This window comes from Panicum hallii, chromosome 6 (assembly GCF_002211085.1).
Source record: "Panicum hallii strain FIL2 chromosome 6, PHallii_v3.1, whole genome shotgun sequence".
NCBI lineage: Eukaryota > Viridiplantae > Streptophyta > Magnoliopsida > Poales > Poaceae > Panicum > Panicum hallii.
The window spans coordinates 4,906,223-4,929,256 of record NC_038047.1 but is presented as its reverse complement, the minus strand read 5'-3'; the positions used below and the strand labels follow the sequence as shown (position 1 = coordinate 4,929,256).

General features: G+C 42.6%; 3 protein-coding genes across 5 annotated transcripts; 2 read left to right on the top strand and 1 right to left on the bottom strand.

Moving 5' to 3' along the window:
* Positions 1-7,043: 7,043 nt before the first annotated feature.
* Positions 7,044-11,800, bottom strand: LOC112897673. 3 transcript variants are annotated; one of them, XM_025966026.1, is made up of 6 exons: positions 11,400-11,800; positions 10,139-10,252; positions 8,921-9,037; positions 8,380-8,484; positions 7,479-8,214; positions 7,044-7,393 (listed from the first exon to the last, which is right to left on the bottom strand). In XM_025966026.1, the coding sequence occupies exons 1-5, from the start codon at positions 11,622-11,624 to the stop codon at positions 7,498-7,500; spliced, it is 1,278 nt and encodes a 425-aa protein (XP_025821811.1). In that variant the 5' UTR covers positions 11,625-11,800; the 3' UTR covers positions 7,044-7,393; positions 7,479-7,497. The 3 variants fall into 3 exon arrangements, with proteins under 3 accessions (XP_025821811.1, XP_025821810.1, XP_025821809.1); XM_025966025.1 differs by having other exon boundaries at positions 8,380-8,490; positions 10,139-10,246; positions 11,400-11,799; XM_025966024.1 differs by having other exon boundaries at positions 7,178-7,393; positions 8,380-8,490; positions 11,400-11,796.
* A 7,070-nt stretch (positions 11,801-18,870) lies between these two features.
* LOC112898045 (F-box protein At5g03100-like) lies at positions 18,871-19,918 on the top strand. Its single transcript, XM_025966460.1, has 3 exons — positions 18,871-19,311; positions 19,645-19,777; positions 19,857-19,918. The coding sequence occupies exons 1-3, from the start codon at positions 18,871-18,873 to the stop codon at positions 19,916-19,918; spliced, it is 636 nt and encodes a 211-aa protein (XP_025822245.1).
* An 8-nt stretch (positions 19,919-19,926) lies between these two features.
* LOC112896923 lies at positions 19,927-22,005 on the top strand. Its single transcript, XM_025965044.1, has 3 exons — positions 19,927-20,343; positions 21,344-21,499; positions 21,592-22,005. Exons 1-3 carry the CDS (start codon positions 19,927-19,929, stop codon positions 21,859-21,861), a joined length of 843 nt encoding a protein of 280 aa, XP_025820829.1. The 3' UTR covers positions 21,862-22,005.
* Positions 22,006-23,034: the final 1,029 nt, after the last annotated feature.

The following is a 23,034-nucleotide window of genomic DNA, read 5'->3' as shown; positions in this document are numbered from 1 at the left end:
CACGGCGTAGCCCCCGAGGGTTTCATGCCCGTCGAGAGGCGTACCCAAAAAGGTAGCCAATCCTGTGAAGACAAGTCGGAAAATGTAAATCACTTAGCTTGATTCATGGACGAATATCGACGAAGCCGTGGAGCTCGTTGATGGAGCTGTGACGGTTTGTTGATGAAGCTCGACTAGTCGGAGTCGATTTCGACTAGTTTTCAAGTCGAGGAGAGTAGTTGATGTAGTCGTCGGCAGGCCGCCGATCATCCTCGCGAAGTTGAAGTAGTCGGACTCATCACTGCTGCGCGCGGATATTGCGGCACAAGCTGAAGTTGAACCGGGTCGTCGAGGTCGACAGCCGCGGTGCATCGACGTTGCAGCGCGAGGTGAAGTCGAGCCGAGTAGTTGAGGTCGATGTAGCCATTCGCTGAAGGATCCGATCTCGAACTCGATGAATTGATCCGCCGATGCTCATGCATGAAGGTAGCAATCCGCCACCTGGTGAACTAGAAAGATGCCATCGAGTTCGCCAGTAGATCTTCGATGCGCTCCCCTACCTGGCGCGCCAGCTGCCGGTGTTTTGGGTGAGGAGGCGCCGAGATCAGTAACTCGAAGGTGCAAGGAACAAAAAGTTTAGACAGGTTCGGGCCGCAAAGTGCGTAATACCCTACGTCCTGTATGGTGGTTTGTATTGCCTTTGGTGTAGAATGATCTGGAGACCTTCTGTTTTGAGAGGGGTCCCTGTCTTCCCTTATATATCCGAGAGATCAGGGTTACAAAAATACTAATCAACACCAGCTAAGGAACCGTACCAGAACATATCTCGAGTAGATTCCTTCTATATCGGTTAGCCTTATCTCCTATTTAAAAGCGATAAATAAGAGATAAATAAGATAAATAAGAGATAAGACGGACTTAATCTCCTAAATCTCTTTAAACTACGTTATGCGTCCAGTCCCGTGGCCCCGGGTCTGACAGCAACCCCTCTTGCCCTTTCGGTAAGATTATCATAAGCTAAATTTTCTAATTAATTAGCCAAGATCAGAGCCATGTAGTATTGTGGTTGCACTATTAGGTGGTTCTCCATGTTCCAATTAAAGCATATGATCTTATAGTTATCACCATAAAGTATTTCAGAACATGAAGTAAACAAGTATTGCATTTTTTTCAAGTTAGCCAACCATAGCCTAAGTGGATAAGCAACTAGCATAGCTACAACTAAAAGTAAACAATCCAGGTTTAATCAAGTAAGTACAGAAGAAAACTAGGCATGTCCTTAGTTTTGGGATCCATCATGTTATAGACACATGCATGCATATAAAGTAAATGTGTGTATATCAAAATTTATTAGGACCGCAATATGGCATTTGCCTTCCACAAAGACTGCTGCTGCTCAGGGGCATCTTCAAAGCCTTGGTCTTGCGGATCCTTGAACTGCCGCGCACCATCTATCGCATCACACACGTACATACAAGCAAGAAAGTACAATAAATAAGAAATAGTACACCGATAATGTAAATAGAATAAAAGACAAAGCTACTGTACGTGTCGCAAGGATCGCGTGAGCGCAAGAATCAATGACAACGGAGTTAAAACGGAGAAATTATGGATAAAAGATGGTTCCAGGGGCTTATTTTTAAAAGATTTGAAACTAAAAGAGCTCAGATGAAGAAACTGAGGGCTAAAACATAAATAAATCTAAAATCTAGGGTTTAGATTTGAAAAACAAAGAGATTTGAACAACGGATTAGATTTTAGAAAAGTCCAGTGGTCAAAATAGAAGAAAAAGGATCGTTTTGCAAATAATTTTGGACTAGCATGGACTGCGGGTTGATCTTCGTAAAACCAAGGGGCTCTGTTGCAAAAACTTCTAGGGTTGGTTGGTACTGGGCTGTTTGACCCCGGTCTAGATCTAATCTAGACTGTGGGATCTAGATCCGACAGCTGGTGGCGTGCAGGGCGGCTCGGGCTGTGGCGCAGGGCTGTCGGCGGTGGGTTTCGCGCCGGCATGCAACGGCAAGGTCGCCGGACTTGGCCGAAAATGGCTGCCCAGGGCTCGTTTCGAGCACGGATTGGACGGGAAGGACCAGGGGGGTGAGGGGGAACCCGATGGGGAGGTCGAGAGGGCGGTGTGGCGGCCGGGGAAGGGCGCACGGCGGCAGCGGTTGGCACTATTGTTCCAGCGAGCAATTGCCGTGGCGAGGGAGGGGAAAGAAGAGGGGAAAGAGGCCGATGAGGATCCTTACCCGAAGGCAAACCTCCGGCGGCAGCTCGCGGTGACAAAGGAGCGGCGAGGTGGTGGGTTCGAAGGCGCGGCCAAGCTCGAGCGGAGGTGGCAGCACTGCTTGGGCTTAGAGGCGAAAGGCGGCGGCTGCGGATCGATGGGGTCAAGGGCGCGGGGGCGATGCCTTAAATAGGGGCAACGGCCGGGGCCCTTTGCGTGCGCGCCCAGGTGGTGCGGGGAGGCGTGCCTCGGCCAGACTCGGGCTCAAGTCTTAGCGCGGCGCGAGGTGGGGAATGGGCCCGACGGCAGGTCCTACCTGGCGGCGAGAGAGGAAGGGGAGGAAAGGGGGCGTTGTCACACCCGATTTTAAGGATAAAACCAAATGCATAACTATATGTATATCAGGATCAAGTTCCATACATATAGAGACTTTATCAGTGAATAATCAGCAATAGTATCACGAAAAGAGAATTAAAAGACTATAAAAATTATCAGAGTTATATAGCTTATCCTGGAAACAAATACTCCAAACTTCACAGGCAATCGACCGGGGGTTGCGCAAGCCTAGAACTCAGCATCATGTTCAAAAGACTTCACATCACTTTCTACTCTGAGCAGCAATTATAACAAGTGTGAGTACACTTATGGTTGGTACTCAGCAAGTGTTGGAAATTATATGACATGAAGCCCAAAATCAAGGAAAGGCTAACTTGCTTACTGCGATAAGCAATTTTAGTTGGTCAAATTTTATTAGCACCTGATTACTAAGATATAAGTTCATACCAAAACATACATTAAAGAGATAGGAGAGATATAGTATAACCAACCATAACCATAAACATGGTCCACGATTTAATTCATCTTCAAATTCAATTATCATGTGATGGTCCAAGCCGCTCGTAACCGTGAGCACGGCTGATATATTAGTTTTCACTCTGCAGAGATTGTACACTTTACCCACAATTCGTGTCTCCCAATTTGCTCGAGGTTGCTAGCCTCTTAAACACTTCCGAGGTGAGTGGCAAGGGATTCACTACGAGGTATTTACAAAGATTCCCTAACTTATGACAATCCGCTAAGATTTCATGCCGCAGTGGTCATAACCCTCCCTAATAAGGTGGTACCTTAGCCAAGGACCATAAACAAAGCCTCCAAGAGGACCGGGCTATACCCCATCAGCGCACTCTCCTCTTGCCCTTTCGGTAAGATCATCACAAGCTAGAGTATCTAATTAATCAGCCAAGACCAGAGCTATATAGGATTATGGTTGCACTATTTTCCTGGGTGGTTCTCCATGTTCCGATTAAAATATATGATCTTGTGATTAACAGCACAAAGAGTATGAACATGGATAAAACAGGTGTAACTTCATCATTGCTGTCATCATGGTCATATATTATTCACAAACCAGAACCAGATATAGCAACTAAGTAATAGCTACCCAACATAAAGGTAAAACACAGGTTGACAAGGAATGATCATAAAGACTAGGCATATCCTTAATTAGGATTCATCAAAATTAGGACACATGCATGCATATAAAGAAAAAGTTATATTTATTGTGATTATTAGGATAAAAGCATGATCAAGGAAATACTTGCCTTTCTTTTAGAGAATACCTGCTCAGAGTCTTCAACTCTTGTTCTTGAAACTCTAAATCTTCAAAGCTCTTGGATCACGCTCCTTCTAACGTCACACAAGCATCGGGCCGAAATCATACAAGCAAATCATACAAGCAAGCAAACAAACAAGAACAACTAAGAACGGGTACACCAAACAAAAGGGAAGCTTTAAAAGAGCGTACTAAAGGATAGGGCTTGCTGCGACAATCATGAGAATGAAAGGAACGCTGAAAACGGAGCTAGAATTGAAAAGAAACAGCTATCGGAAGATTTATGTTAATAAAAAAAATAAAAGAACTATAGGCTTTCATTTATTTTAATTTAGAAAGCTAATATAAAAGATATAAAAGAGAAATATCCCTAATCATAATTAACTTATATTATATTTGCATTTATAAAAATGAAGTACAACTTGATCAAATTTTATATATAATTGTTAATGTACAAATCATCCTATTTAAACAATTAATTATAAAGGAAACTAGTGAGAGCATATAAACGCATAACTTCATATGATTTGTGTTGAACTAACAAATAAAATTACAAATATATTTAAGTTGATATTAATCAAAATAACATTAATTATGAAAACCGGAGTAAAGACTTAATTGGATTTTATTTCGGAAAACTAGATGAGAGGATATTATTCAAATTAAATTGATATCTAATTTTAAAAATAGGAATTACGGTACAACAACACTACTAAACGATAGCTTAGGGTTTTAGAAGACTAACGCAAAAGGAACGGATCGAAACGGATCTAAAACGCGGAAAGTATGAAACAATGCTGCAGGGACCTATATGTAATTAACTATAGACTTCGGGGGTTAGCAGGAAAGAATTACAAGACACAGGAAATAGTGCTTGCAAATTAGGAAAAGTTCAGGGTTAGATCTGAAAAATTCCATGGTGGGGCTGGATTGAGAAGATGTAATAGATCCAGGGGGTTTTCTGCAAATTTCGCAAGACGTAGAAAATTAAACGATAATTACAGAATTCTTCAAGGACTAAATTGCAAAAAGCTTGAAACAGGCAACAATGGTGACTGGCGGACACCGTTGTTCAAATTCCCGTCGTTCTAAGGTATGAGAGGTCGCAAGGAGCGGAGCAAATGAAAGAGGACGACGAAGGGATTCGATTCCATACCTTACTTACCGCGAGGATACATCGTGGTGGTCAAATTTCGTCGAAGAAGTGGGCGGCGGCGGTCTGTCCACGGTGGTTCTTGGGCAGCGGCTCTGGTCTCTGCTCCGGGCAACGGCGCTGGGCAGGGGGTGGCACAGGGGGCGAGCGCGGCTCACAGGGAAGGGCAAGGCGCGCACAGGGCAGGGGCGGCGACGTCCTGTGGTGCATGGGCTCGGGCCCGCAGGAGCTCGGACAGGGTGTTGGCGCACAGGGGGACGCAGGGCGCGACGCTGGGGAGGTTCTGGTGCGGCTGTATGGCAGAGACGGCTTGCTGGCTGCGTAGGGACGACGCGAGCAGGAGGAAGGCCAGGGGCGGCGGTAGGCAGGGGCTCAGGCAGAGGAGGGGCAGGAGGGGCACACGGCGTGCAGGAGGAGGAAGAGCACGCGTAGGGGGGTGACACGGGGAAGAAGGGCAGCGCACGGGGGGCTAGCGCTGGCGTCGTGGGCAGCAGGGACGCCATGCAGAGGCTACGGGGAAGGAAAGGTGCAGGCTACGTTTAAATAGGCCTGGACATATCCTGCTGGGCTCCAACTCGGACGAGGATAAGGACGCGGCGGCGCATCGGGTTGGGACTCGTTCTTGAGTCCGGATTGCCCACGGAAGACGAGATTGGGCTGACCAGCGGGTCCCACAATTTAACGAGCAAAGAGAGGATAGAAGAGGTAACGGAAAGAGGAAACGAGAATGGCCGAGTGAGTTCGGTTATGAGCCGAAACAGGTTCGAGTGAGGGCCCAATATGAAAACGAGCTGACAGTGCTGGTTGAACACGAACAGTTTATTCAGGAGCGCGAAAACAGAAGGAAAGGATCAGGCCGAATTATTGGGGCTAACGGTGATCGAACATCGTCGGAAAAACACTGAAGACGAGCCACGAGGCGTCGTTTTCAAGCGTGACTTGATCAGGGAGGAATGTTAGAGAATCAGGAGCTCGATGGGGCATCTTAAGAATTCGGAGAGGACAAGGTTAAAAGGATGTACAACAAGATACGGCTCGGTCCGACTACGATAAAAATCAAAATAGAAATATTTTCCAGAACATATTTTTAAGCTTAAAATAAATCTAGAAAAGTCCAGATAAATAGTTTAAACCACGAAAAATATATCCAGAAGAATCCTAAAAATTTTTGAGGAAACTCAGGAGGTAATTTGGGACACGAGGATTCCAAATAAAATATTTAGGACTCATGAAAAAGAATTTTAGAGCTTTTCAAATAAAAAAATGGATCTAGCTCTAGAATAAATGAGAATAATTGCTAGAAAATTCTGGGAAAACCCTAATTATAGATGAACACATTTTAAAAGATACTCACATCTTAAAATTAAATATTTTAGGGTGTGACAGGCGGGGCAGGCCGGAAGAGAGGGGGTTGGGCTGAGGGTTTGGGCCGTGCGGGAGACGGGAGAGAAGGGGAAAGGAAGGGAAGGGCAGAGCAGGCTGGATTGGGAGCGGCTGGGCCGGTTGGGCTGGGCCACGTGGGAGGAAAATTGAGAGGGTGAAAGAGAGAAAGAGCTGTGTCGCTGGGCCAAAAGAAGGAAGGGAGAGAGAGGTATTGGGCTGCTCGGCTTGGGAAGGAAAAGAGGGAAAAGAGAGAGGAGAAAGAGAAACGATTTTTGAAATAAGAAGATACAAGCAAAATTTATTTGAATTTAAATTTAAAAATTTAAATTCAATTGAACTCAAACAAATAAAATAATGCAATGCAGCATGAGAATATGAGAATGCACAATACTTGTTTTCGTTATAATTTTTTATGGCTATGTAAATTATTTTTAATTCGTGGTGAATGTTCTAAAATCAAAAGAACTTGGATAAATCCAAACCTTATGGTTCCTACGAAATCTAGCAAAAAGTTATTTAGACTCCTAAATTGACAATTAGGGTGTTACATAAGGTTCAATTCACTTCTTTGATTCTTCGGATTTGCATACACTTGGCAGAGTTTTGTGGAGATATGCTTCCAAAATACCACGAGGCCACACATGCATGGGAGCACGCAAACAGACATGTACACTCTGGAAGCCGATCAATACGGAACACAGTAGTTTTATTTGCAATGATTTATATCAAATAGGTAAAGGGGTCAGTGCCTCAGGGGCTATTGAATGAGATGAGTTTCATCAGCAGGTTAGCGAGCATTACTTCACGTTAGCGCCAACCACTCTTTGCAATGATTTATGTCGTCATATAGGGAAGGGGTCAGGGGCTATTTCTTTCCCTAGCACATGAGTGGGAGGTGCAACACATCAATATGCAGTAGCAAGGCACCAACAAATTGTTCATCACCATAGTACATGTACAATCTATGCACACCAAGTGGAATTTGTTTCCAAGACACCTCGACCTGGCTGCATAGGACTTTTTCATCCGGCTTCGGCCACTGTCAATAAAGAAAACATGAAATATAATCACACCAATAGTTGAGACTGAACAATAAAATAATAGAGATAAAGAGCGAGGCTCACCAGAATTTGATGCTCACTACTATTTCTTTTTAATAAACGTGATCAAGGCGGTGATTAGAGTGCTCACGAGCAAGCAGATAAGCAGGACATCGAGGTACTTCGCACGGAGATTTAGTGCCGCAGTTCTCACTGTTGTGATCAACATCAGATAGAGCCCTAGAATGATAGTGAGGAAGAACAAGAGCCCTACAGCGCTGAATGATATGTATTGGTTTTGCCCAGAAGGAATCAAGTCCCTGAATATGGCCATGATTGCGCTGATAAAGGTGCTCCAGTTGAGGATAAGAGCAGACAAGTCGAACATGCTGTCTAGGTCTTTACTGACTTTTTCATCGGTGCTTTGTCGATGCCCTTCAGGCCATATCTTTTGTTGGAGGAGGGAGGCACCAGCCACTAGAGGAAGGAAGATGATGGCGTAGGCGTAGTCCATGTTGAATGAGATGAATATGAGGTATATCATCAGCATCAGATGGAATGATGAGAGGTAGACCAAGACATTGCCCTGCTTCGCCTTCGTCTTCAACGAGAAGAGGTCAGTGCAGATGGCAACGAAGAAGGGTGCAATGGCGAGTTTGAAAGTCGCGTTGTCCTTCTTGCCATCGTTGCCGCCATTGCTGCTGGGTGATAGTGATACAGCACTTGCGTATCCGATGAGCGTGCAGATGGCAAACCCAAGGGCCTTCTGTGAGTATTTGAGGCAACGCCCCTGTTGCTCCTTTTTCATCTTATCAACCACCTGCTTATTCCAGAGGATAATAAATTAAATTAAGGTTAGCTGCGGAATGACGATAAAAAATTGCAAATATAAAGCACATGGAGAACAAAGACCAGAGCTAGCCATGTGATCCGTTCCATCTCTACTGGATAAAGAAGTAAGAACGTCGCAGGTTAGGAAACCAACCTGAGATGTTTCTGTTGGTCGTGGAAGGTTCGATGTAACATCTACTACAACCTCAGGGACTGAATTATTGGGAGATTTTGCAGCGTGCCGCGGAGATAGCCAAGACTGTACCTGCCATGAAAAGGGGCATCAAATGTCTAGTTAAACTTGTGATGATGTCCATTAAGTCGTTCCATGCAAGAAAAGTGTTATTGCATTGTAATCATAATTGTGCGCGACAAATCCCTCTCCAATCATGAATTTCCAACTCTATCATCTATTAGATGCTAAAGTTTGGATTCTCCGTGCATGCTCATTCGACAAAGCCGTATTTAATTTGCAATTTTAATCGGTTTGTAGACTGCATTGCTGCAGCTGTACAACATTGGTGAACAATTTTTTAATCGTACACTACAGCACAGCCCCAAAATGGCGATGAGCCAACTACCTACCCCAAAAATTTGCGAATAAAGCACTTGGAAAACAAGACTGGAGTTAGCCGTGTGATGCATTCGTCCACTGGATAATGGAAGTTTACAACGTTACGGGTCAGGAAACCAACCTGAGCTGTTTCTGTTGATCGTGGAAGGTTTGGTTCAACATCCATTATTACAACCTCCGGGACTGGATTATTGCTTCTTAACTTAGTCGTGTGTCGTGGAGATTGCAAATCTTGTACCTGCAATGAAAAGGCACACCAAATGTTTAGATAAATGTACATTTATTGCAATAATGTCCATTAAGTTGTTCCATACATGAAAAGTGTCATTGTAACCATAAGTGTATTCGACAATCGTGAAGTTCCCGCATAACAGCAACTACGGTCAACTAGTTGCTAAACTTTGGATTCGCAGCATATGTTCTTTCTATATGTAAAGCTTTATTTAGTCTGCAGTATTAATTAGTTCAAAGATTTTTAGGCCTAACTTTATTGCTACAACTTTACAACATTGGTGAACAAACTTGTAAACATATTTTTAGGCTAACCAATGTATTAATTACTTCTTTCAATCTAACATGGAACTCTAAACCAAAGCCATTCGAATAATTGAATTAACACATTCATTTCGATAAAAATGTTATAATCGGATTCCGTGTTGGATTATTGATGCTTATACATACCCTAACATCTAAAATACTTTATTTGATATAACCTGGTAGATAGATAAATATTTTCCTTTTTTCTCTGATTAATGGTGATTGTTTTAGAGGCAATATTAAAAAAAGCTAAGGTGAATGTGTGAGCAGAAGGTGCAAATATACGGCTCTAACAGTTAGAAGTAAAACTGAGGGGGTTGTATAGGACAAACGTAGATATTTCCTCTCCCTCCATACTTAATATTTTTTATCCTAGGATCTATGATCAATAGCTTGGATCTCTTGCCTTATTATTATCCCACCCCATCTCTATACCCTTCACGCCGACTGCTCCCCACGCACCGCCACCCTCTTCCATTGGGTTGCCAGCATGGCCCGCCCTCCATCCACCACCCCTCCCTACTCCGTTCAAGGAAAAATTCACGAGGAAATTTAGGCACAGGTGTGGTATATAAATTCTGATTCTAATACCCATAATTTATAATGCTTTCATGGGTTTTATTATAGTTATTTAATGTAGATGCAATTGTTGATGTTTGATTGTGGCGAGAGGGTATGTCTAAGTGGGTCTTTCCTATTGAAAAAATATATTGGTTTAATGTTTGCAAGAAAAAACACAGGCAGAAAGATCAAAACTATACAGGCTATGCTTGATCAAGAAACAACTGGACACGAAACTAACCTGAGCAGTCGTCGTTGGTTGTGGACGGTTCACCCCAAGATCTGTCTTAGCTGCCGCCAGTAAATGATCAGTCTGAGACTCCGTGGGCTGATGTGAAGGCTCTATTTGCTGCGACTAGAACACAGATGTAGACGCTTACATATATGTATGCACACTCACTTACAAACAGTTACATGCATATATCCTACCCTTATTAAATGCTGAAAATGTGTAGTTAAACATAGCAAATGCTCCAAGTACTAATACAGAAACCATTGAAGCATGAGATGTTGTAGTATTTAAATGCATCTTTTCCTTAGCTTTCTCTTATGTAAGTTTTTTTTTTGCAAATTCAGGTGGCACAGACCAAAATTTGTGTATAGAATGAACTTGATGATATAATATTGACAATTAAATTACTTTAAAGGTTTGATGATCAGTATCACAATGATGTTACTAAGTCTCCAAAAAATGATTTAGATAAATTATCAATAAAATTTGTTGTATACTAGATATATTGGTATATGGGAGAAATACAATGAACTACCACCAGCTATTGGATCTTCCTACTTATTAGATTCGCCACCCTTCCAACCATAATACAAAAATTGACTCATTCAACTCCCTGGACCTATTCCACTGTGCTGGGGGACCGATTTTGTCCAATTACTAGGTGGGAATTTCCTGCCGACCATTCTGTCCCTTTACACTAATTGGTAAATTCTAAATTATGAGTTGGCTTACATTTTAAACATCTGCCTAGTAGGATTGTTTTGAAATAAATTTATTAATACTTCATATTGTTGACACGAAATTCATATTTGAAAAATTGTTACTCATGTGGAATGGAAGTTAACAAAACTTTTTATGCATGTGAGGAACAAAACGTGTGTACACCTAGCCTACTTCACAAGAATTATTCAACTGGCATAGAAAAAACTAGTTCAAGGGTAACCAAACTATATATTTGGGGAACAAAGTTGCAAGATATAATCAAATTTTAATACGAAAGCACTCACAATAAGTATCGAAATATTTTTCTAACATAGTTTTGAAGTCATGTTTAATCCCACAAAATTGAGCTTAAAACCCTACTAATATGTGGGGGAAAAACACAAAAGTCAAATTCTATTATGGGCCGGGTGAGTTGGTCGAATTAGAATAGTTTGGGAGAAACAAGGCAAAAGGTTGTAATGAAGGAAGAAGTCAGTGGACAGATGACAGAAATGGAGCAAACCGATTAAAAAAAAAAGATGTGCGAAGGTGAAGGGACGTATCTTACCATCTTGTACGCCGGCCGGCCACTGAACACCACCATGGACACGGCTTTCAGCCACCGCCACCGCTTCACCAGAGACTCCCTTCTTTCCATAAGCAGGTCGTCACCTGCATCATGCTCCACCCGATCGTCCCATGTATCAGTTCTCTCTATCAAGAACTCGTTGCTCTCCGCCGCTCGCCGGAGTCGCTCCCAGCGCTGTGTAGAGCGCTGCTGATCCGTTTCCATAGACCCTATCTCCGTGAAGCTCAACCAACGATCTCTCTTCTCTATCCGGATCGGACGAGGACGAAGAAGATGGAGGAGAAAGAGATCGATCAGCTCGACGGAGGTGTTTCCTACCAAACGGGAGAATCCGGTGGTTATATTTTGAGATGGGGCCCCGGGTGGATCACCTACCTCTTTTATTTCTGAAAACGCCCGGCCGGGCCCGTAGCTAGCATTACTTGGTCTTAGCCACTACCGAGCACAGAAGAAGTTGGAACCACGTGCGCCATGGCTGCTCTCACTGATGACTCACTCCGCCTGGGCTATTACGTACGTCTCCCGAGTCGAACTCATCACGATGCCGACATGCAAGTTGTTCGATCATTTGTACGATCACAAGCAAATTAATATCTGGCCGACTGATGTCCCAGAGCCATTGCTCGATCTGCTAGTAATAAAATATATGCTCAGGCACGTTTAAAAACTTACAAGGAATCAGTCGATGCTGACTCATGCCGCAACTAGGGGAAATGAAAAATGATGTGCAAAGAGGACATATGGCCGATCGGCCTTGCTATGAGTCGGATGAACGTGGCGTTACTCCTGCCATCCGTCAGACCAACGCTGGGCTGGTGGGGCTAGGTATAACCACCGTGATAGTACGTGTAGATTAGAAAACCATAGATTTAGGCATCAAGAAAAGGACTCTTTCCGAAGCCGGCATATAAAAGTAGACAAGAAAAAGGACTCTTTCTGAACGAAGCCGATGCCGACCGTCGTCCTTTCTGGAAGACGGGAGTCACTACATATTATAAAGGACGAATTAATGTAGTAGCTACTAGCTTCAGAACCGTAAAGGGTAAATTAACATGGAGTTTACAAGAGACAAACTTATTGGAAACGGTGTGCACGTTTGGTTTCATCTAGATGAAACACCTTGCATTGCTCTGTTCAAAGTTCTTGCCATGTCATCACGACATTGCATTCTATTTAATGAAAATAGAACTCACACTTGAAGTGGCCTTACATATAAGAAGAGAGTATTAATGGCGCCCTAAGTCGAGTCTTTGTAGCACAAATTTCTACTATGAGAAAGCACAAAGAATACACAAGAAGGAAGACGATATACCAATTGGGAAGACACATGAAAGTTTTGGGGCACCAATGGCAGAAAGCCATCCTTTGGCGCGGATGAAGTACCTTCTGACTCACCCTGCTTCCTTCATTGTTTTTAACCTGACAAGAAGACCTTTTATATATGTATGTATATGTATGTATATATATATATGTATTTGATTACGAGATGGGTGGTGCCGACTGCCCGGCCGCGAGCTACCGCAAGGGTAAAATCGTAAAAACTGAAAAGCGCAGTGCATGTCTGCTGACGAGGGCATGTATCTGGTCTCGGCATGACAGATTGACAGGTACATGCAAATCATTCGAGAGTCTTGTGGCCAAACTAAATGCTCGCACATAGGATAAGATCCGGTCGATCGGCATCGAGTTCATGAAGATTGAAATGGATACGAACAAAGTTGATAATTATTTACTTCCGAGAGGCCTATACTACTCCATCTACAAGATTATTTTATTTGTTAGTTAGGATAAACGTTTGGCTAACGATTAATCTATTGGTCTATGATTTTTATGACACGAAATTGATGGTATTAGACTTATTAAAAATTATTCATTTTTTGTTATACTTTTACTCCCTCCGTCCTGTAATATAAGGCATTCTAGTAATTTTAAGATAAATTAAGCGAGAGAACAAAAGATGTATGTGCCCTCCAAGAGCTTTTCGTTTACCATATCATAATTAAAGTTGTTCCTATGATTGAACAGGGGAGGAAGGAATAGAAAAGGTAAGTATACAGCTAAGAGTCAAAAAAATTAAATGATTTTCTTTAATACTTATCCAAAAGTCCTAAGATGCTTTATATTTGGGCGTAAATTTTGAAACCTTCAATACCTTATATTTTAGAACCAAGAGTGTATGTTGTATAAATGTTGTATTGATAGAATAATTGTTGGTCAAAGTTTTGCCCTCGTATGTCTTATAACTTAGAGTAAATTGCACTTATAATACAATAAGTTGTGTGGTTGTATCACTTTAGTCCAATAAATTGCAAAATATGCAAACAGATTAATAAACTCATCGAATGTGTGCATGTACGGTCACATTTGCGCTCTTGAGGATATTTATGTTGCAAGGAAGGTGTTGTAGCATTGGACTTTTTTCAGATCCTCTATTAACCTTTTATGTACAAAATGTTATGCGGTGATAAATAAAACCCTCCTTTCTAGAAAGGAAAAGCTTGTTTATAAATTCCAAAGTGGCATTGTTTGTGCCTTTGAGAAGAAAACAAATTGTCAACTCTATTAATGACGTTAGTTGATCTAGAGCTTTCGTAGGGGTGTGACGACTGGGTGTTGGGAGGCTGTGGGCCTGTTTAGCCGCATGACCAATCTGCGTGTATGCAGGCACGGTAGCTGCGGCCTGGAGGGCTGAATTATTGAAGCCAGAAAACAACACCTACATTGAAGCTGCTTGCCAAGAAGCTGATGATAAGATGGTGAAGCTCTCTCAACATAACTCAAGACGCTCATCAAGATGCAAGACAAATAAATCTGCTAACAATGCAATGCAAGATCTATCTGTGGTAGACCGCATCGTTAGGTTCGACTTGTCGGCTGGCGTCGTCCAAGTCCACCTATATGCATGGACTATAAATATTGTGGCACTCTCGGCCCAAGACATGGTCTTCGCCGCGTTGGATGAGTCGATCAGTTCGCAAGTTAGGTCGGCTATGTCGATTCGGATGTGGCCACTCAAATTCAAGTTTCAAAATTTGATATGCTTTTGTATTGATTGATCGAGGAAATTATTTCGAACTCTAAGTGACTTTAACGGGGCTTTGCTCTTTAGTCCTTAATTAGTTAACCTACATTTATAGATCTGCAGATGGTTATTAGGTTCTTTGTTATAATTAGGCAGCCCAAACTTAATCTTTATTTGTACTGGTTATTTGCCATTATAATTTCTAAACAGCTGCTCTGATACTAGATAGCTAGAGTGAACCCAAATTTAACAAAAGCCAATAAAGTTTTATCGTGAACGTAGATTACATTTTTTTTCTAAACGCTTCAACATCTATCACAACATTTATCTAACTCAATCGAATTGATTGTATTAATTTGGAAAAAAAATTCAAATAAAACATAGAATGATGCATGGGCCTATTTCAACCAGTCGGCCGATTCCCATTTTGACCCTTCGATCGGCCCATTATTTTGACCTGTTCACTCTTTCTTAGTTGACCCCAACATCATCAGACTGATACGACAAAGGACTTAATTGACTGCCCAAACTTGATGAACTGATCAATTTGTTTTTGCTGAGCACAGCATGTAGAGGGATTTTTCTTCCTCCAAACAAACAGAGAGAAGAAGGGAGAAAGAGGGATGGAGGCTAAAAATGAGCCAGAGCAAGTAAAATAACAGTGATCAAGTAAGTCTCCTCCTCGTACCTCATAATTTATAGAGAAGGGAGGAGTGTGGTAATTTGCTCCTAAAACCCTTGTGGGTATTAATATTTGGAAAAAAAATCCCCAATACAATGCAGGTAGAGCTTTGTTCTATGACAAGATAAGATAATATGCGGGACCAACACATGAACTAGAAACAATGGTCTCCAACAAGTTATTCGTCACCATATATATATATATATATATGCAACAAGTTGCATTCTCTGTACAAAATACACTCATCTTGCAGTTGCAACTGGACGCAAACCAATTGCAAATCAGACCGAGCCGGTTGCACCTGGACGCGAACCAGTTGCAACTCAGACCGATCCGGTTGCAACTGGATGTGAACCAGTTGCAACTTAAACCGACCCGGTTGGAACTGAACACGAACCGGTTGCAACTGAGAGGGTGGATGCATTCCCTATACAAAACGCACCCAGGTGCATTATAACAAAATAATATATATATATATATATATAACAATGAACTGAGACATCATGACTTCTTGTAATTGATGATTAAAAACAGCAATTAATCTGGCTAGTATAACTATTTTTGATGAAGCACCGCAGTTCTCACCGTTGTGATGACCATCATCAGATATGCGCATACTATATGAAACATGGCTTTTGTGATTTTAGTGATTGTATAACAATATAATCAATGGAACTAACGAGTTTGTGAGCTTAAATTTGTAAAATTTCTAGATCCCATGCATGGAGTCCAATCCATATACAAGATACTTTAATTCGCTGTCAAGGTATCCAAATTGGAGTGACAGTGCAGAGATAGAATATATTTGAGGGGTCCAAATGACCACAGATAATTTGGACAAAGTTTAGAATAAATATATGCGACGGTTAAACTGACGGTCTAAGAATATAATGTGTCGGTGCATTGGTAGTTGCAATGATGCTCAAGTGAGGAAGAAGTCGGTTGCACCGGTTGAACCGACGGTGCATAAAGGGAGGTGTCAGTGCAATATGAAGAAAACATGGATATCAAGTGAAGAAATGCGAGAGGCACCGTTGAACTGATGCTATGGTACATAGCGTCGGTACAGTGGTTGTTTATTTGCCTGAGAGATTTTTTTGAAGTTGAATAGCAAAAAGTCTTCAGCACCGGTTGAACCGACGGTGCATCGGTGCAATAATGCAAGCAAGCTCAGGCATGGCAGGGAGACGTTCAACGGCTAGTATGCAGTTTCAGAGTGACCGGTTAAACCGACAGCTGTAACCGGTTTAACCGACGCTTTAAACTTTTTGGCAGAAAAGCAACTAACGGCTATAAGTGGATCTCTAGCCTATATAAGGCCTCACCCCAAGTCATCTGAGGCGGCTGGAGTTCGTGTGAAGCACCCATACTCTGAAGAAGTTCTCCAAGCCAACCAAAGAGCTCATTGATCGCATCCTTAGGTTTAGCACAAGCTTTGTAAGTGAGAGTGCTACCCTAGCTCTAGTTAGAATGAGATCGCAAGGTGTAGCTGCGTTGTGTACTGGTTCTTGAGTGAACCAAAGCTTGTATCTCTGTGTGCCGGCCCCTTGGAGTCTTGGTGGCTCGCTGGCAAGTCATCAACGCTCCGGCTTGGTGTGGAGCGGCGACGACAGCTTTGTGCATGGATATGGAGATCCCCTTCCTTCATGGAGAAGCTCTTTAGTGGAGACGGATCGAGGTGACCGGGGACTTGACGAGAGCCTTCGTGGCTAAGACTTGGTGGCGAGTCAAGAGAGTTCCGGAAGAGATTCGGTAACTGGGAAGCGATACTCTTAGCGAGTGCTTCAACAACGTGGACTAGGGGTGTGGCTTTGTGCCTACCAATACCACGGAATAAATCTTTGTGTCAAGAGTTTGCTTCCTCTCATCCCGTTGTTTTAAGCTTCCGCATTTCTTATTATAACTTGTCTACCTTTATATTCTTAGTGTAGTATCTTGCTAGGATTGACTATAGGTTGCAAAACTCTTTAGGATGAGATCTTCATACTAGTTGAACCCTAGTTGCACATCTAGATAATATGTTTTGCTCATATTTTGTGCTAACTAGTATGAGCCATAGGTTAAAGTTTTTAAAATTGCCTAATTCATCATCTCCCCCAGTTAGGCTATGAGCACCGATTTCTTTCACATGAAGCCCAAGCACAATTATGAAGAATTACAGGAACTCGACTGCGTTGACTGCTATGAATTACAAGATCGAATTTGATTGTGTTGGTGAAGTCAATGAGTTGGGCAGCTTGTTGCTGTCCCACTGTGTCAGTGAGTTGTTTAGCTTAGATTGTAAGTATTCTCAACGAAAGATAGTGGCAAAATTTGTGAGGCATTTTCCTATGGTGAGGTTTCAATTCAGTGTAGGTATGAGTCTGCAAGTGTTCATTGGTTGTATTGAAAGGGCCGACTGAAATTCAGAACGTACATTCACTTGGAACAAAAGTTTCAGATGTCCTCTGCTGAGGAGCAATGCTTACTGAATAAATCTGGTGACAGAATTTGACCTGAGTCTTCTTCATCCTTTTCATGACTGTAGCTGATTCTGTGTGACTATGAATGGTGAGTAAGGCTACAGGCAAAGGAATGAGTTTTCTTCATCCATTCCTCTCTCTCTCTCTCTCTCTCTCTCTCTCTCTCCACTGCTAAGAATTCTATTCTTTTTAGGAATGTATTCAGAATTTCTGATGCAATCCCAAAAGGGAAAATAAATTCTTGGGTGAGGATTTTGTACTGTGGCATTGTTATTTACCCTTTTGCACTCAAGAACACTAAATTCTTAGACTTGCAGAACTGTATCAACAATTGTGTGGCTAAATTTTACAATAAATATGGTGGCATTTCTAGAAGAGAAAAAAGGGGGATACGTTTGATGTACAACTTTAAAACTATTGAGTATCATCTAAACGCCACCTGAAAATATCCAATTTAATTTTTTGGTTATATTATGACCCTTCAAAAATAATTGTAATAAACCTTTTTTTAACAATTTAACATAATTTCTCGGGTCCCTTCCCCTTCTGACTCTAGCTGGAAGTGCCGGCAATTTAGAGGCAAAAAGGAGCTTCTACAATCTACAGTGTTTTAGTCGGTGTAGAAACCGTTGGCCTTTGGCCTTAATTTAACCAATCTTTCTAATTGGGAAAGAAAAAACGGCGCATAAATGAATAGTTGTTCCTGATCTTGGCTTGAACGGCCTGAGAAGACTCCAAACTGCATCAAATTTTCCCCTCTTTGCTAGCTTCCAATGGAAAAGAGGGTGGAATAGTTAAATTTAAACAAATTGTTGCTCTCTCAAAAATTATGTGGAAATTTTATTCAAATAAAAAGTTTTGCGGATCCCTGCCGCCTGCCGGCCTGCCCTTGTCATTGTACATATAAGGCCCACCGCTTACCGGCCCAGGCAACCACCCGTCCTCCCATTTTTGGGGATTAATTTCCCTTCCCTCCCTTCCCCAACGTAAACAGAGCAGAAGCTCTGCTCCGCTCGAGGCAGCAAGAACCCGCTCCGCTCCTCGAACCCATCGACCTCTCGGTTAGTTCTTCCTTCTTCCGCTCGACCGCTGCATCGCCTGCGAGATTCTCTTGCGGCCTCTTCTTCGTGTTCTTGGATGCGAATCTGCTTCGAGCCTTCGACCCAATGCCACGAGCCGCTCGCCTTTCTTGGTTTCTTGCCCGCTCTGCAGTTCTTGTTTCTTGTTGATCCCTTAGGTGTTCATCCCCGCCGCCGTGTCTGTGCAGGTAACCCGTTCGACGGAATGCCCCCGGAAGGCGCAGCAGCGCATGGGGCGCCCGGAGGCGGCGACCGCCTCAGCGGCCTCCCCGACCGGGTCCTCCTCCGGGTCCTGTCGCACCTCAAGGCGTGGGAGGCGGTGCGCACGTGCGTGCTCTCCAGGCGGTGGCGCAACCTGTGGGCTTCCGCGAGCGGCCTCGACATCCGCCAGCCGTGCGGCTGCCACGGCGCCGCAGCCGACGACATGCTCCAGCCGGAGGCGTTCGCCACGTTCGTCAAGAACCTGCTGCTCCGGCGGCGGCCTTTTGCACCGCTGGACTCGCTCCGCCTTTGCTGGAGCCACGAGGACCCCGACGGCGACGCCAACTTCTGGATCGCCTACGCCGTCAGGCACGGCGCGGAGGAGATCGAGCTCTCCGGGGAGCATCACCACGTGAACCCGACGCCGGAGTACACGAGCTTCATTGTTGACGGCGATGAATTCGTCAAGACTCGCCTCAAGATCTTGAAGCTTATCCATGTCCGGCTGGATGGCACCACCCTCACGCAGCTCTGCTCTAGGTGCGCTTGTTTGAAAGAACTGGAGCTCAAGAATTGTCTCATATCGCACGAGACGAGGATTCAGCCGATCTTGCTGGAGCGTTTGACCATGATCAGGTGCCAAGTCATCAAACACCTCTCTGTTTATGCTCCGAACCTTGTCGCGCTGGAGTTCAGCAGAAATTTTGGATTTGTTCCGTGGATCCAAAACTTGGGATTGCTAGCAGCATCCAATATCAAGCAACTGGCACCACGTAAGTACCCTGAGTGCTCCGGCCTTGGTTATTGCAACCTTAGGATCTTGAAGCTCTCGCGTGTCAAGATGGATGACACCACCCTCAGACAGCTCTGTTCTAGGTGCACTTCTTTGGAAGAGCTAGAGCTTAATGATTGTTCGGTAGAGGGCATGATTGGGTCCACCTCGCTGAAGTATCTGACTATGATCAGCTGCAAATTCGCTATTGGATTCAGGGTTCATGCTCCGAACTTGGTCTTGCTGCGCTGCATCGAACCTTTTCAGCATTTTCCTCTGATCCAGAAAATGGAGTTCCTAGTCACAGCGACCATTGTTCTTTATGACTATTGCTTGATTCCAGATTGCCAATGGCTACAGGAGAAAGATGACTCAGATGATAACAGCAGTGATAATTCTGCTAATGACTCTGGTGATAACAAACACAACGAATCTGATGATAGTAGTAGCTTCTATGATTCTGATCGGTCTGCACCTAGTCATGAGGAGGAGGATGACCGTATTGTGGGCTATGGTGAGATTTCAAGGGAGCATATACGTACAGCATACAAGTATTTGATTTATGGTCATAAATCCCGTGCGGGTGAACCTGTGGAAAGTTATGGAAATTATGGGAGCAATGTTTCTGGTAATTTTGGTGGTGTTGGTATGCTTTTGAGCCTCTCACATGTTAAAACAATGCAGCTGTTAGCTCATCCAGGAGAGGTACAGTTCACTCACCATGCTGATACTACTGCTCTTAATCTTTATGTGCTTTTGTGCCCTGTGGATGTTTATTTTCTCAACATTTAGTGATGGCTATGCATGGGAAGTATCTAAGAGAGTAATTAGATCATTCTCTTGTGATAAATTTATTTACAATAAAATTTGGATGTTTAAGTCGGTGACTAAATGATTAAATAAATATGCCTCAGTTCAGAAGTTTGGAACAATGGTAACCTTGCAGGTCTAAAATAATGTATTGGTCTCCAATCAATCAGAATCCTTTCAGTAAGTACCTATTGTAGTTTTATAATGGAAATGTTATGAAGTTCCCTACTGATAATTCAGTGGGCTATTGGATCTGTGCAGTTCATGTGAATACATCTAGCTACATCAACAAGTTTCTTCTCTTCTCTAATGCCTTCTACTCGTTTCAGTATCACCCATCGTATTTCCTATGTTTCCTATCCTACTGAAAAATCTAATAATGCACCTGTTCAATGTCAGGAAAATTTTTCAATCATTACAGTTACTGAACTTTGATCCTAACTTACAGTTTGATGTCCTAAAATATAAGCCCCACAGATTTTTTGTTGCGGCCAGAAGATGCTTTTTTTCATTTTCGTGATATAGCATCAGGCTAGCACAATTGTTACTTCAGCAGTGTAAAGGCAAAATCTCTTAAACATTGCAAAATTCACTTGAGGTAAAATAAAAGGATAACAACTTAACTATCTTTCATATCAAGAGAATTATATGTTGCCATTATGGAATGTTAGTTGTTATGTGTGAACTGAGTGTAAAGGGTTTGTAACTATCCATCCAGCAATTTGGTATCTGTGATGATTGCAATGCTGTGCCTTTTTAATTATCCTACGTTGAAGTACTGTCGTATAAAGTGTAATGTTGTAATTCATTTAGCTGGTGGTTGTCGTAGGAAAATCACATTGGATGATTGAATATTTATAATACAATGGACAATGCAATTGTGTACAATGTGCAGGTGCTGCTGACGAGGGAGTCGAAATCATGCACTGACTTCAAAAACCTGAAGACTCTGACTCTTGGTGAATGGTGTATAACTCCTGGATTTGATGTTTTAGCAGCCATGCTAGGGCACTCGCCAAACTTAGAGAACCTTTTTCTCCAGCTTGACATGGTATGTAAAAATTTGCATACCCAACGAATTCTGGAGTGTTTTCAGCACATGATCAATGCCTAAAGCAAGTTCATTATTTTTCTTTGCATTAGGCCTATAACAGCAGAGTGGGTTTCAATCCAAGGGCAAGTTCATTCAAGTGCACCAACCTTAAGATGGTGCACATCACCTGCTGTAAGCATGATCTAATGGTCCACAAATTGGCAGAATTCTTCAGTGAGAATAGCATACCCAATAACAAGATTTTTGTCCGTCGGTCTGCCTGCTCTGGATGTGTTGGAGGCACAAGCTCTCAGGCGAAGCGCAAGGTGCAAAGCGAAGCTTACACAATAGAATCAAAGCGGATGAAAGCAGGAAACTGAGGAAGACCCAGCTGATGAGGGTACGCTGATGTCATACAGCAATTGTGTTGAAGAAGACGTCAAGACGATTAGTTGAGGCAACTTTTTGTTATCTCACTGTCTCTGTGAATCGCTTACTTTGTATTGTATTCTGAGCAAAAAAGGTGGCAGAACTTGGATGCATGTTCTTTGGTGCATCAGCATTTCAGTATAGGTATAACTGTACATGTGTCCATTTGGTTGTATGGAAATGGTTGATAAAAAAATTCAGAATGTATAGTGATTTAGAACAAAAGCTTCAGATGTCCTCTGCTGAGGACCGAGGATATATACAAATCTGGGCTTGAAATTCCACCTGAGTTTTCTGCATAGTGCATACTGTTCATGATTCTAGCTGTATCTGTGTGATGAGTTGGGCTTTGATGCACATGAGCACAGTATGTTGTTTTCCATTTTCTACTCGACAGTTTCTCATTATTCTTGTTCTCTCTTTCCCCTTGGTAAAGATTTATGTTCTTTTTCAGGAATGTATTTTGACGCAATCTGAAAAAAGAAAAATGAATATTTCCATGAGTTCAATGCACTGCAAAAATTTATTTATACTTTCTAAAACCTGAAGATTTGCATCAACAAAGGTGCTAAATTTTACAGAAAGTACAGAACCATTTTAAGAGGAAAAAAGTTTTTTTTTTATCTGGCGTGCAGCTATAGTACCAACTACTGAGTATGCGTTTTGTAATTGTGAACTTAACTATAATGATTGTGACACCCTTAAGTGTCATCTAGAAAAACACCTGTAGTATCTAAATTATTCCATGGAGACATTAATGATGTTAAGATCAGCTAACTGGGCATGCCCACGTCGCGTTATAAACTCTTTTTCAGTACCTTGTAGAGCTATTTCAGCTTTAGCTGTAAATTGCAACATCATTTATGCAAGTTACGTGTAAGGCATCTGGCTGACAAAACAGCGTGATTTTGTCGCACAAAACTGTTGCCGACCTCTATCAAGGTGTCTCGTCAGTTCAATATCATTTAAGGAAAAGAACTCGGATTCAAGTACCTTGGGTAAATAAAATGTGGTTCAGTACCTTTTGTTAATCGTCAACACTGTTTTCTGCTCAACACTTCGTCGCTCAAGTTGGACTGTAATGGGCATCGATGTTGCATCTTTGCACGACGATGGACCTTACG

Coding starts and splice junctions, on each gene's coding strand:
- LOC112897673 (XM_025966024.1), bottom strand. CDS start 11,624: ATGGAAACGGATCAGCAGCGCTCTACACAGCGCTGGGAGCGACTCCGG. Junction 10,253..11,399: donor GCCGGCCGGCGTACAAGATG/GTAAGATACGTC, acceptor TCTGTGTTCTAG/TCGCAGCAAATAGAGCCTTC. Junction 8,491..8,920: donor GATCAACAGAAACAGCTCAG/GTTGGTTTCCTG, acceptor TTTTCATGGCAG/GTACAGTCTTGGCTATCTCC.
- LOC112896923 (XM_025965044.1), top strand. CDS start 19,927: ATGGAGTTCCTAGTCACAGCGACCATTGTTCTTTATGACTATTGCTTG. Junction 20,344..21,343: donor TGTTAGCTCATCCAGGAGAG/GTACAGTTCACT, acceptor TACAATGTGCAG/GTGCTGCTGACGAGGGAGTC. Junction 21,500..21,591: donor TTTTTCTCCAGCTTGACATG/GTATGTAAAAAT, acceptor TCTTTGCATTAG/GCCTATAACAGCAGAGTGGG.
- LOC112898045 (XM_025966460.1), top strand. CDS start 18,871: ATGCCCCCGGAAGGCGCAGCAGCGCATGGGGCGCCCGGAGGCGGCGAC. Junction 19,312..19,644: donor CGGAGTACACGAGCTTCATT/GTTGACGGCGAT, acceptor GCACCACGTAAG/TACCCTGAGTGCTCCGGCCT. Junction 19,778..19,856: donor AGAGCTAGAGCTTAATGATT/GTTCGGTAGAGG, acceptor TATTGGATTCAG/GGTTCATGCTCCGAACTTGG.